General features: G+C 39.9%; 1 protein-coding gene across 1 annotated transcript; it reads right to left on the reverse strand.

The window, feature by feature from the left end:
• Positions 1-58: 58 nt before the first annotated feature.
• On the reverse strand, positions 59-6,714 carry LOC103421513 (uncharacterized). The gene is made up of 15 exons (XM_008359555.4): positions 6,486-6,714; positions 5,715-5,872; positions 5,490-5,550; positions 3,903-5,400; positions 3,761-3,792; positions 3,344-3,476; positions 2,875-2,972; positions 2,526-2,570; positions 2,280-2,385; positions 1,816-1,942; positions 1,549-1,664; positions 1,258-1,334; positions 869-1,003; positions 627-695; positions 59-553 (listed from the first exon to the last, which is right to left on the reverse strand). The coding sequence occupies exons 2-15, from the start codon at positions 5,864-5,866 to the stop codon at positions 281-283; spliced, it is 2,922 nt and encodes a 973-aa protein (XP_008357777.3). The 5' UTR covers positions 5,867-5,872; positions 6,486-6,714; the 3' UTR covers positions 59-280.
• Between the last annotated feature and the right edge of the window lie 7,564 nt (positions 6,715-14,278).

Consider the following 14,278-nt stretch of genomic DNA (forward strand, 5'->3'; position numbering starts at 1 on the left):
CATCATTTCATCATGTAGTTAAACAATCCAAACCTAAGAATTCCCCCACAAACACAAATGTAAATGACGATGTGATATCATTTCATCAAACGGTTAACAATCCAAACCTAAGAACTCCCCCACGAACACAAATCCACAAACATCACCGCGTAAACAGAGGCAAATGTGGGTGAACTGATTTACACACCCATCTATTTTGCACTTATTTCTGGTGCCAAGGAGTTACAATTATAAATTAATCCCAGGTTTTACAAGTATATATGTATCCATTTGAATCGGACTATTGTCGTACCCACAATTTATAATCCGATCCTTTGTCAACAAACGTCTGCCAGCTCCCTTCCAAATGGTTTTCCTTTGACGGATTCCAATCGAAATCTCCAAGCTTCATTACCAGTGTATCACCTATCTGTGCAACGTAACCTTCATTGTTCGCGTGGTATATCTTCACTGAGCTCCGGCAATGGATCCCGGCCCTTCTCCGAGCGTCTATTAGCTCGGTTAGGATGTCATGGAGACCAAAGTCGTATAAATGGTCATAGAAAATGACAGGCTGCAACAGAGGTAAAGATTGCAAAGTTAAATAGCAGCCATTTGTAATGGCAACTAAGGGATTAAGAACTCACTGTTCCAGGATGCGTCAGGATGTATGCGTATCCCTGCGTAAGCTTATCTCGTGGAAACGGCCAATGGCCCTGAAATAAAATGAAAGAAAGTTCCTACATTAGGTGTCTAGCACTTAAAAACCAGTAACTGGCTTCTTGTGCTTCGTTAATGGCACTATGACATCGTATAAGGGGATATTTGGGTTCAGTGCTCGTGTGCGTGCGTGTGCATGCGTGTGTGCGAGAGAAAAGGGAAGAGGGACCTGTGTTGATCCTGTGTCGTGGTTCTCCAAAAACGTGACAGCACGAGAGGGCCACCATCCCAGAACTCCAGTTGGTTTACCTTGAGGATCTATTAATCTCCAGTATTGGTTATGAAGAGCGGAGTGGAGTATTCCCTGAAAAATGCAATACTAAGTATGCATTGGGCTAAAATATGCAGCCGCATAACATAAATTTCACCATTAGGTAAATTATCAGATATAACTTTCGTTTTTATTTATAAAAAGATAACAAAGGTTTGACAAGCAAAACCATATCAATTGTCACATTACTTTTCAAATTTTCCCCGTGGCCCGAGTGACAATGTTCTTAGCCTTGTTTCTGTGGGTCAAACTAATATAGGATGTAGCAGATGCAGTCTAGCAAGTACCTTTGTAGTGACATCAAATGCAGAGGAAGTACCGCCTGTGGCATTGATCCAATTAACAATTCGTTGCCGGTGAGCATCTACAGAACCAGAAAAGTTAATTTTTTTCGTTAAGTTCACCATGCTAAGAAAAACAGTAATCACATCGTTGCTTCTGGCCACAAATGAGTTTTACTAAGTTAAGGAGGCATATAATTGTATCTCGCAGTAACAATATTGTGGTTATCTTCTTTGTTACTCTTCTATCTTCTTGTTCAACGTTGTAAATTCAATCTAGGGTTCACAAGTTCATACCTTGATTGTAACACAAGTTTCCATTTTCATAATCCAAGCTGTCCCAATATTCTCCAATAGCAAACGCAGGAACCGAAGCTTCAATATATTCTTTTACATAGGTACCCGAAAAGCCTCTGGAACAACACAAAAGGAGTTAATCGCATGCTATGGATTAAAAGGAGAAAGAAATTTCTAAAGAGTTCAGACATCTGCACTTTGGGTCAAACTAAGAAAAGACCTTGAACCTTCGCCCCCCCCCCCCCCCAAAAAAGAAAGCACTTTCACCTTACAAAGTCAAGGCGCCATCCATCAAAACCAATATCACTTCGAAGCCAATTTAGCAACTCCTTTATGTCATTTCTTACGAAGTCCTTCGAATGATCAATATTGGGTGCTGCATGGAATATATCCCCTACGCACAGCATTAACAGCAGATGAGTACACGGGTAAGCTTAAAATTTCAGCAGCCTCTAGGACATGCATATACTTGTAAACTTCATGAGGTTATCCCAACATTCCCACACTGATGTGGGGTGGTAAATAGCATGTCTTGTTCAGGTCTGAACTGTTTTAGGTAAACTAAACCAAACAATCAAGACCAGAAGTGAAGCGTAGATTATGTCTCATAGACTCTCACCCTTTCCATCTTAATCATAAAGTCGATTGGAAGGGATTCTAAAACAATCAAAACGATGAACCCTTCCAAGGATCATAAAATTTACACAACAATCAAAGAAAAAATAAAGTACCACTTGAAGGATTTCCTTGGCCCTGAAAATTTGGATCATCACAAACAATTGCTTCAGGCCCCCAAGCAAGCTTCCCACCAAAAATGTTCCAAATGCCATTTGGACTCTGAAATCGGCAAGAATGTGAGTTTTACCAAGAGGAGTGACAACACATATGACCAACCGAGCATGCAACATGAAAATAATGATCTAATGTCATAAAATACCCTAAAGTTTCGAAACAGGAACAGTAAATCAAGTGTTTACCTGTTTATGTGCACATCTATGATTTAGGACAACATCTCCCAGGGCCTGCTCACAGGAAAAATACGTTACTAATCCAACACGACTATTCACGTGATAATCAAACAGAAAAAAAATTAAAGCAGATAATATTCCTATACATATCCACTGCATCATTCTCACTTGGCCCCATGATTTGATTATCCAAAAACGATTTCTGTTTTGAGCCTATGACGAGCCAAATTCACTTTCTTAACAACTTTTACTTTTTTGAACAAAGAGAACAAAAGAATAATAAAGGAAACCTCTTATCAAACAAAAAACCCATTAAATAGTTCAAGAATTGACCTTCGATGCCTAAGATTATACATACCAGAAGATCGTGGGAATGCATTTCCTGAATGCAGTGTTTAAGTTCATCCACGGTACCATACGATGAGTTCAAATTGTACAGGTCAGAAGGCATATAACCTGCACGCCATTTCATATTGGTTACAAATTCTGTACAATTATTGAAGAGCCGCAAACTTCATCAAATCATGTTTTAATGCTACCAAATATACTAATGCAGGTCCTACGTATATTTCTACAGATAAACACACACATGCAGGGGGCATGTTAACACTATACAAATATTAAGAACATAAACAAAAGAAATGTACTTCAGACAAGATAAGTTGTTAGGAGTGCAACATTGTTAATAACACCTAAACGGTATCATTGCCATCCAGAATGATTATATGCATACACAGGGATATCTAAAAAAGGCATTAATCTTGCTATATTTAAATTCGATTACAAGACAGATAAAAAAAAACAAAGTGGACGAAGAAGAGATGAACCTTGAGGAGCAACAGATTCTGTTGGTGGTGGGAACCACACTGCCGTTACCCCAATTTTTGATAAATCAGCAGCTTTAGGAGCTAAGTCCAGGTACCACTGCCTTCTCCAGCTTTCCCAATTGAAGCCTTGAAACTTCAAAAGCAATAGAATAACAGTCGGTAGAAGAAACAATCTAGGAATTGCATCTTTATCCCGTGTAAAACAATCAAATATAGGGAGGGAGGGAGAGAGAGAGAGAGAGAGAGAGAGAGAGAGAGAGAGAGAGAGAGAGAGAGCAGGCACATTTTGATCAAAGTAAACTTGAAGACCTTTGGGGGAAAAACTTGAAAATCTAGTCTTGCATAACCAATCTTCACTACAATTGGGATGACATATTGGTATTTCAAGATTCAACCAACGGGTATGAAAATACATACCACGATTTCACGTCCGGTTCCAGTTCCTGGCTCTGCATTGAAGTCAATGCACAATTTCAAGTCAGGTACAGGCCTTGTTTGGGAATTGGGACATATGTTTTCTCGGTAACATTAGCAATTTTACGAATACAAGAAAACTAACCTAAATTTGTTTGTTCCTCGGTGCTCTGCCATTGTATGGTCTTCCTCTCAAGAACATGCTCCAGAGCTTTTCGTTTCTTTTCTATTGTTTCTTTCTCACGCACATGCTCAATAAGGGTATCGCCCTCCTTTGGCTTTTCCTGAGCTATAGACCATACTTCATCTGGTTTGGGCAAGTTCAAAGATCTGAACTTTGAACTGGAGGCTTCAGCTACATCGATCTTTCTTGGTGGGAACCTGGGACGGATAGTACGAATTTTCCTAGCCATCCATTGAGGTATCTCTCGGCGAGGGCCATCACTTAAAAGTTTCCATTTCAGTGAATCATCATCTGTTAAAAGATCTATCCGTCCACCGTTAACAACATAAATGGAATCTTCATCCCCCTCACCCAGCAGTCTTTCCTTCAACAACAATGATTCTGCCATTTCTCCTCTCTGTCTCCACATCTTTGTAGTAGCTTCAGATGCCTTCAATGATCTTTGCAGTGCTTCACATCTTCTCAAGTATGCGTCATCTTTCGCACTTGCCATTTCTTTGGCAGCACCAATAGCATCCATAATGCTTTGCAACTCAGCCTTGAAAGCCTTGGAAGAAGACTTCTTTCTTTCTGATGAATCTTTCTTCATTTTCTCCAACAAAGACATAATCTCCTCCTCTTTCTGGAGAGTATTTTTCCTGCTTGATTCCTGAAATTCAAGCAATGATTTCTCAGCGTCGTTAGCTCGGAGCTCAAACGCATTTGCATGTGCATGGGCCTTTTCCAACTCCAACTTCAACCTATCAATGTCACTTCTTGTAAGCAACGACTGAGATTCTAAATCATTTATGGCACCCTGTAACATCATATTTTTTGACTGGAGGGAAGCAAGCTCATCCAGTGGACTCATACCTTCAGTATATTCTAATACTGCTTTTGATGCATGCTCACCAGCTTTTTCCGCCACATCCAGTGCCTTCTCTATTGCAAGTTTTGACTGTTCCACAATTGACAATATACTACATTCTGTCACCTCCTTAATTTGTTTTTCGATCTGATAAGCTGCTTCAGCAGCTGTAGTTTCTGCCGCCGAAACCCTCATCCGGGCATCTTCTAGAATGTGAGATGTGGCCTGCTGGAAAGCAATTTCCGCTAACTTTTCTACTTGTACTGCAAGTTCGACCGCATCCTGTTTTGCAAGAACTAACTTAGATTCTAAGCTGAACTTCTCTTCAACAGATTCCTGCAGCTTCTGATGGAACCGCGACTTGGCTGCCTCAAGTCCTGCAATAGCCAATTCCTTGTCGTGCAATATGCTAGCAACATATTCCCGTTCTTTTCCCTCGGAACAGGCCAACTCTTCAAGCAATTGATCTCTCTCTTTCTCAGTGGCTTCTTGTTTAGCTTGGGCCTCCAAAAGACCTTTTCTAGCTGTCACTAATTCATCTTCTTCTATATTCAACACTTCACTGCTTCCTGAAGTATCAAACACTTCGGTAAAAGTGTCATTGGAATCATCCTGTCATAAAAATCAGAAGCCATGAGTCGCAAAAACCGTGAATACTATGAGGAGAAATACATCATTCCTTTAACATGAAGAGACATTACCATGCTTGAAAAAATACTTGTTCTTGATTTACATAACCAATGCTGTGTGCAGAAAAGGTTCCTGCACGAATTTCATTTTGGTCATGATATTGAAAACGCAACCTTCACATAACTTCCAACAGTTTCCGCCACACGTAAAAGAAGGAAACATAGTAAAATGTCAACAAACAATACAGGAATGAAATTACAAATTCACAGGAGCATCAGTGGAGAGAAATTGCGCACTTTTCTCTATTCGAATTAGTTCTGAAGACAAGAGGGCGCAGCCGCCCCAGGCGGCATAAACTCCTATCATACTTGCAATGTGGACCTGAAGATGCAATGGGGCAGCGGTGAATAACCCCAACTGCCATTTCAGGCAATGAAATTGTATTCATCTCTTCCTGCAAGGAATTCAAAGTTTTGATCTTTAGCAAGATATCAGGCACACAAAAACATAAACATAAATAAACGATCTTGTACCAACAAAACCCAGGTTCTACAATTTAAGTTCCACAATTTTCAATTACAAGTAAAATTTAAACAATGTAAACACAGAAAAGTTATTTCATCAAATTACAGAGTAAAAAGAACGACCCAAGCCAACAAGGCTCCCCACTTTGCGAGGGTAGAGTTAACGTCTATTGTACGGAGGCTTACCTTGCTTTGCAAGGGATTGAAAGGAGAAATATTCACTTCAAATTGTTTGATTTTACAATAAAATATTACAAACAACAAAAATAAAAATATGATTTTTTTCCAAGAAAACTCAAATCTATAATTCCAGGTTACATAGTATTCAAGTAAAATTTCAAAAATTCAAGCAACAATAACCCAGAAAACCAAATTCATCAAACAGCATGCATGTGTACATTAACGACCACAGAACATTTTACATCAAATTTTCACATCAAACACTTGATCAGCTGATTTGATCCATTTTTTTCTTGAGAATCCCAATAAATTCATGCGCAGAAAGAAATATAATCATATATAAAAATGTATAGATATAAAAACCTGATGGAAAAATGGTGGAGCTAATCTGAAAGGAACTTGAGAGACCCCATGATTTTGGGAAGATAAGAAAAATGGTGGAGAATTGTTAGTGTGGATGGATTATTGGATTCTTGTATTAGGATGCGAGAGAGAGACAGAGCAGAGAAATAGGAGGAGAAGGAAATGCAATGGCGCGCAGACTGAGAGGCTTCCAATCAAGCTCGGGGCTCCCTTGTGTTTGACCATCCTTGTAATGACATTAATGCCCCTCGATTATTTGTATGCATCTTCACAAAGAGACCGACAAATGTTAGTGGGTTAAATAGTTAGATGCTAAGAAAAAGAGGAAACGGAGGGGGTTGTGAACTTGATTGCAAAGAGACGGACAATTTTCCTTGGGTAATCGACCTTCCAATAAATTAAGGACAATTGGGCGAGTCAAAATTTAGAGTCTATCGAAAAGGGTCTAAATATTAACTTCAAATTAATTTTTTTTACTATTGCACGTGAGTCTGAATCAAACTATTAAAAGTTCATGTTTTAAATAAATTATTATTGGTTAAAATTAAGCAAATTTGAAGTTTTAAAAATAGCGTAAGCGTACAATGAGCAAAAAAAATGAACTCGGAATGACACACAACAATGTAAATTTTAAGAGACCTTTTTTAGTTACAGAACACGACAAGTAAGAATTGATTCAGAAGATCGAATTAAAATTTTAAAATTATTATTTGATACAAGTAGAACTGTTTCCTACAATAAAATGATCAAAAATATCTATTAGAATAAAAAAATTAATAAAAATGTTTCTCGATGGTCATAGTAATTAATCAATGATTTTGAACAACATGAGGAAAAAACTGAAGAAACTGTGATAGAGAATCATCTCAAAAAAATCTTTTTTCTCGAGCAATTAGAATGCTACTCCCCTACCCAAGAACTCAATTCATTTCTTTAGTAGTCAAATTCTTGATATCGTGTGAGCATCGATTGAAATTTTGAGATAAGTAAACACATTATTAGAGTTTAAAGTATTTATTAGTTAATATGAAAATTACTTATATTATCACTCATTAATGATATTTTAGTCATATTGTAAGGATAGTTCGGTCATTTTAACGGTTGTGCTTAGGCCTGGCAAACGGGTCGTGTCTGTCGTATTCGTGTCGTTTTCGTGTAACACATGTTAACTTAACGGATCGTGTCGTGTCACACCTTGGGTAAAGTGACTCGACCCTTTATGACCCGTTAAGAAAAATATATTTTTTTCTTAAATTTGCACATACCACACTTTACCACATAAATATTACTTCTGTTGATGCACAAAATCAGCGATGACTTTGGTACAACAGAAAGTGTCAAGTTTTGTGACCTTCGCTTGGTTGCTTCGGTCACTAGTGAGGATAAGTACGTAAATGAATAGAGACAGAGAAGCAAACACAGGATGTACGTGGTTCACCCAGATTGGCTACGTCCACGGAGTAGAGGAGTTCTCATTAATTGTGAAGGGTTTACACAAATACATAGGTTCAAGCTCTGGTTTAGTGAGTTCTAGTGAATAGTTTAGTACAAAATGACATTAGAGATTATTGTGGGAGAATGATCCCTATTTATAGAAGAGAGTTTCTAGTTTTGTTCTAATATTGACACATGTCGTGTTGTGATTGGCTTCTGATGTTGACACGTGTCGTGCTGTGATTGGCTTCTGATGTCGACACGTGTCGCGTTGTGATTGGCCTTCTGGTTGAAGGGAAACTCTTCTGGGTCCTTGACGGTATAACGTTGACCGGTGCTCAGTAGTTTCGGGATTAGTCAAGTATGGTACAAACAGTGCTCCCCTAAGTTCCCGAGTGAGGGAAGCTCATCGGTTGGGGACTTGCAAGATCCAAGCCGCTGAGTAATCACGAAACTTCTAAGTACCGAGGTGTGGTATCGTCTTCACTTGCCTTATCTTTCTCATAGGTAGATGTGACATCTTCTCTGGAAGTACGCTTCCTCCATCCAGGGGTGGTATCTTTAACCGATGAAGATGCACAAGGTAATGTATCAATTTCACTTGAAGCTTACTTGTAGTTTCGGGCTTGGTCAAGTGCGATACAAACCCTATAGTAGGAGTCCCCCAAGTCGCCGAGCTAGGAGATTTGCCGAAAGAGGTGACAGACAAGGTAAGCAGTCAAACTTCCAAGTAAGCAACCCAGGATCAGAGGTTTGACTTCGGCTTCCGGTTGATTGTTCTCCTTCTCCTTGTCTCTCATTCAACTGCCAGGATAAGGAGAAGCAAATGGATAAGAGATGATATGAGATACTTTTGCTTTTGAAGAAGTAACTTTCCACAGGCTTATTCTTGAACTGTGCTGGAGGGTTTTCTGGTTCCCTTCAGAGTATAAGGCCGACTCAAGAATTTGAGGGTCAAAACAAGTCCATCAAATCTAGAGTACGTTCGACCTTGATGATATGGGATACTTTTGCTGTTGACGGAATAATGAATGTGGTATGGAAAGGTGTCGTGCTGTAGTGATCTGTTTCAGCTCACCGTTGAACCTTCTGCTTCAATCTTTTGCATGGCAGAAGTGGTGTGCAACCTTTGCATTTAAATGGTCCTTCAGAACATTCCTTCATAGTGACTCATCCACGCTTGGCAGCTTCAGTGTAAAGAGCCAATATCTGATCAACTGTCATGAGGTATTTGCCGGTGGAATTCGTGACCTTGACAGCAGTTGAGGATGAGTACTCGAGAGCAATGCTAAGTAAGCAACCAGACAAAGGTTCCAGGCAGTCAGTTCCAAATTGGAGGTTTGATTTCAGGTTCCGACTGACTGCTCTCTTTCTCCTTGTCCTGCAGGTGTGAACAAGGATAAAGACAAAGACAGGGAGAAAGCATGATATGGGATACTCTTGCTTTCGACCCTGATGATATGAGATACTCTTGTTCTTGGTGTGGCTTATTTGCTGAGGTATTATCGGGGGGAAATAAAGCTGAGTATTTCGAGAGGTTATGTTGAGGGTGCCTTCTCGAATGCGAGAAAGGGTTGAGCATTTTTGCAGGTTTGCCTGTCCGTTGAGGAGGGAGGTCGATGTATATAGGGATTTCCCAATAACAAGTAGTAATGCTATTCCTTTACCCTTCTTGGTCACATCAATGTAGTGGGAGCTGCCAGCTTCACGTGTTTTAATTTTGTCAGAGCACTTTGAAAAAGTGGTATGTGGTATCTGGAAAGCTGATGTTACGTGTGAAGATTACAGACAAGATTTATCTAAGGAAATCTGGCTCTCGAAGTTCTGAGAGTTGTGCCTCTTCGGTTTTCGAACAAGCAATCCCGTCGAGGATCTGACTCTCAAGATTCGGAAAGCGGTGCTACTCCGGTTTTTGAGAAAGTAATTATGTTGGGAGTCTTTTCTCGAATGTGAGTAAAGGTTGGACGTTCTTGCCAACCTGTCTTGCCGCAAAACACGGAGGTCGACACACATAGAGACTTTCCAGTTGTCAAGCAGTGGTGCTGTTCCTTTACCCTTGTGGGTAATAGTAGGGTAGCTGGAACTTCGAAATTCTCGTGCCTAAACTTCGTCAGAGATCTTTGACAAAGTTATATGTGGTACCCGAGGAGTTGATGGTGCATATGGAGAGCGGTGATTGAACAGTAAGATTCACGTGCTTTCTACTTCACCAGAAATCTTCGACAGATTGCCTGTAATTTCCGCAAAGCTGAGTGTGCATGTGACAGGTGCTGACGAGGCTGAAAAAGCAGGTGCTTCTTCGATTTCTGAGATCGGCCCTCGTGGTCTCTGAGCAGCCCAGCTTTTGAGAAAGCAAACGCCTCTTTGATTTCTGAAGCTCCGTCGAGTGCAGATTTTTATAGAGGCTGGCATTAAGTTCCACAGCACACTTGAATCTCTACCAGTAGAAGCTCATTTCTTGCACTTCTAAGATCTTGATTTGTCTGACCTCTTCCCTCTTCAACACATTTGAAAATGTCTGGACCCTCCGACCGTCGTTTTGACTTGAACCTTGGAGAAGAGACAGCCACGCCTTCTCCAGACAACATATGGCGCCCATCTTTCATATCCCATACTGGTCCTCTTACCGTTGGGGATTCTGTGATGAAGAATGATATGACCGCTGCAGTGGTGGCCAGGAACCTTTTCACTCCCAAAGATAACAGACTACTTTCCAAACGGTCTGATGAGTTGGCTGTTAAGGACTCTCTGGCTCTTAGTGTTCAGTGTGCAGGTTCTGTGTCTAATATGGCCCAACGCCTATTTGCTAGAACCCGCCAAGTTGAATCATTGGCTGCTGAAGTGATGAGTCTCAAACAGGAGATTAGAGGGCTCAAGCATGAGAATAAGCAGTTGCACCGGCTCGCCCATGACTATGCTACAAACATGAAGAGGAAGCTTGACCAGATGAAGGAATCTGATGGTAAGGTTTTACTTGATCATCAGCGGTTTGTGGGTTTGTTCCAAAGGCATTTATTGCCTTCGTCCTCTGGGGCTGTACCTGGTAATGAAGCTTCAAATGATGAACCTCCAATGCCTCCTCCTTCTGGGGTTTTGTCAAGTACTGAGGCTCCGGATAACCACCCTCCGGTGCTTTCTCTTTCTGGGGCTCTACCGACTGCTGAGACTTCCCCTAAGCAACCTTTGTGAAGGCTCCCTTTTGTTTGTTTATTTTGACTCATGTATATGTACATATTTGTGGCTTATCGAAAATATTAATAAATAAGCTTTGCTTCATTTCAACATATTGTGTTAAATACACCAAAGCCTTCTTCATAAAGTTCTTTGAATTTTTTCTTTTGTTGAAACCTGTATTGTTGAAGCTTTGTGAGTGAAGCGTGTAGTTTGAGGTAGTGTTCCCTTAATTTCCCGAGTGAGGAAAACTTCTCGGTTGGAGACTTGAAAAATCCAAGTCACTGAGTGGTTGTGAGACTGCCGAGTATCAAGGTGCAGTAGCATATGGTGGGAGTCCCCCAAGTCTTCAGGCGAAGAGAGTTGCCGAATGAGGTGTCTCGCTTGTTACTAATTTGTCAAAGTAACGAATCCTTGTTTCGATGTCACACATTCGTATATGCTTTATCTAAAAATATTTCCAACTTTTGTGTGTTTGATGCTGCATGCTATTGACTAGACAAGATCAAGTGCAATTAGTAGCTTTTCTCTCTTTTTCATCTTTTCTTTGGTGGAATTGCTTTTCGTTTCCACTAATCAGCCTGAGTGGATGCAAGATAACACCATTCTCTATAGCTCAGATTGCAAATTCGTCTTCATGAAAGTTGTTCCTTATCTTGTGAACTACAACATATCCAAATTTGAGATCCATCGGAGTAGTACAACTTCAGAAATTAAAGTATGATGAGTAACTGTTCATCAATTTTCTGTTAACCCGTCAGACTTGTTGTGAGCTTCGAAATTCCATTTTCTCTTGTTCAGATCAACATACTTTCTTCATGGAAGTTGTTCCTCATCATCTCTTCCATAACATATCAAAAATTCAGAACAAACTAACGGTTGAATATTTCCAGATCTTCGAAACACCGCAGCAGCTTTGAAGCTTGCAGAAATCTGACCGTCATGTTTGGAGCTTCAACACTCTAACTTTCGTCGCTCAAATAGAAAAATTTCCTTCGTGAAAGTTGTTCATCTGCTCAAGAACTATAAGATGTCCAAAATTCAGCTCCACTGGAATTAGCTTCGCACTATCTTGATGAAGAGTGTGTGAAGCTTTTATGTGTTTTGGTGTTGAAATTTGGTATTGTAGGTGAAGCTTTGGGGTTGAAGCTTGATAGGTGAAGCTTTATAGGTGAAGCTTTGGTGTTGAAGCTTTATAGGTGAAGCTTTGTGTTTGAAGCTTTATAGGTGAAGCTTTGGGGTTGAAGCTTGATAGGTGAAGCTTGATAGGTGAAGCTTTGTGTTTGAAGCTTTATAGGTGAAGCTTTGGTGTTGAAGCTTTATAGGTGAAGCTTTGTGTTGAAGCTTTATAGGTGAAGCTTTGGGGTTGAAGCTTTATAGGTGAAGCTTTTGTTGGCACCATAAATTGATTGTGCTTCGCACTATCTTGATGAACATAGTGCGAAGCTTGGGAGATTGATACTTGTCCTCCATTGATGAAGCTTTTGTTGGCACCATAAATTGATTGTGCTTCGCACTATCTTGATGAACATAGTGCGAAGCTTTGGAGATTGATACTTGTCTTCCATTGATGAAGCTTTTGTTGGCACCATAAATTGATTGTGCTTCGCACTATCTTGATGAACATAGTGCGAAGCTTTGGAGATTAATACTTGTCCTCAATTGATGAAGCTTTTGTTGGCACCATAAATTGATTGTGTTTCGCACTATCTTGATGAACATAGTACGAAGCTTTTGAGATTGATATTTGTCCTCCATTGATGAAGCTTTTGTTGAATTTCCCAATTTCCAATTTCCTTTTTTTTTTTTTTTTTTTTTTTTTTTTTTTTTTTTTTTTGGGAAAACTAGAAATTTGAAAATGTGGGAGAGACAACGTATACAAATTTTGCTTCCATACTGTTAAGCGAGAGATTGTGATGCAAGCCACATCTTGTAGTAGTCGAAGGTTTGGATGAACCATATAAATTGAATTTGCTTCGAACAGTCTTGATCAAAAGCGTTTGAAGCGTTCTATGAGTTGTAGTGTTTGCATTGTTACAGAGGAGAAATGTCTGAAGCAGATGCAAGAGGGCTGAAGAGCTTGATCTTCGTATACCATGCATTGAAGCCATTGTTGGCTTGCAATAAGACTTTGTTGGTGACTATAGCTCTTGTTAGGCATAAGTGCTCCCCTAGTTGAGTTGTAAAGCTTGATGGTTTTTGATTATTTGTGAATGCTAGGAGTTCACATGTACAAGTTGTACCACTCGTCTTCTGGTTAATGGAATGAATGGTAGGTTGCTTTCATCACGTGGTTGGTGGTACGAATGTGAATTCCTTAATCACCTTTCATCACATTTCATCACCTGGTTGGTGACATGAAGGAGAGTACGCGTTGTACATTTCATCACCTGGTTGGTGGCATGAAGGAAAGTACGCGTTGTACATTTCATCACCTAGTTGGTGGCATGAAGATGAGTTCCTTCTTCACCTGATTGGTGATAAGGGTGGCAAGTTTCCAAATAATATTAGAGTACGAGTTGTACATTTCATCACCTAGTTGGTGGTACGAAGGTGAGTTCCTTCATCACCTAGTTGGTGAGAATAAGGGCATTTCATCACCTAGTTGGTGGTACGAAGGTGAGTTCCTTCATCACCTAGTTGGTGAGAATAAGGGCAAGGTGTCGAGGCACATTGTGGCAAGTGTCGAGGCACATTGTGGCAAATGTCGAATGACACAAAGTGTGTTGAACCCTTTCGAAGCACAGTTGGCTTATGTATGGATATGTTGGAATGTATGATGTTTATGCATGAATGTGTTGGAATGTATGATGTTTATGTATGAATGTATTGGAATGTATGATGTTTATGTATGAATGTGTTGGAATGTATGATGTTTATGTATGAATGTGTTGGAATGTATGATGTAGATCCTTTGTATAGTCTTGTTGACACATACTTAGATTTTGTTTTGTATTGGAAACATTTGCGTTGAAGCTTCAACACTTGAGTGTTTCATTGCTCAGAATGGAAAAGAGTTTATGGCCGAGTTGGCTAAATCACCTCTTTATTGAATTCATACCAAATGGTCTTTGTTACATAGGATGCGGAACGGCTGTAGCTTAACACTTGTACAATATGAGTCTTATTTGTAATAGTACTTCAAGTGGTCAGCATTCCATGGATGGCCAAGGGTCTTGCCGTCGGAG

Source organism: Malus domestica, chromosome 17 (assembly GCF_042453785.1).
Source record: "Malus domestica chromosome 17, GDT2T_hap1".
Taxonomy (NCBI): Eukaryota; Viridiplantae; Streptophyta; class Magnoliopsida; order Rosales; family Rosaceae; genus Malus; species Malus domestica.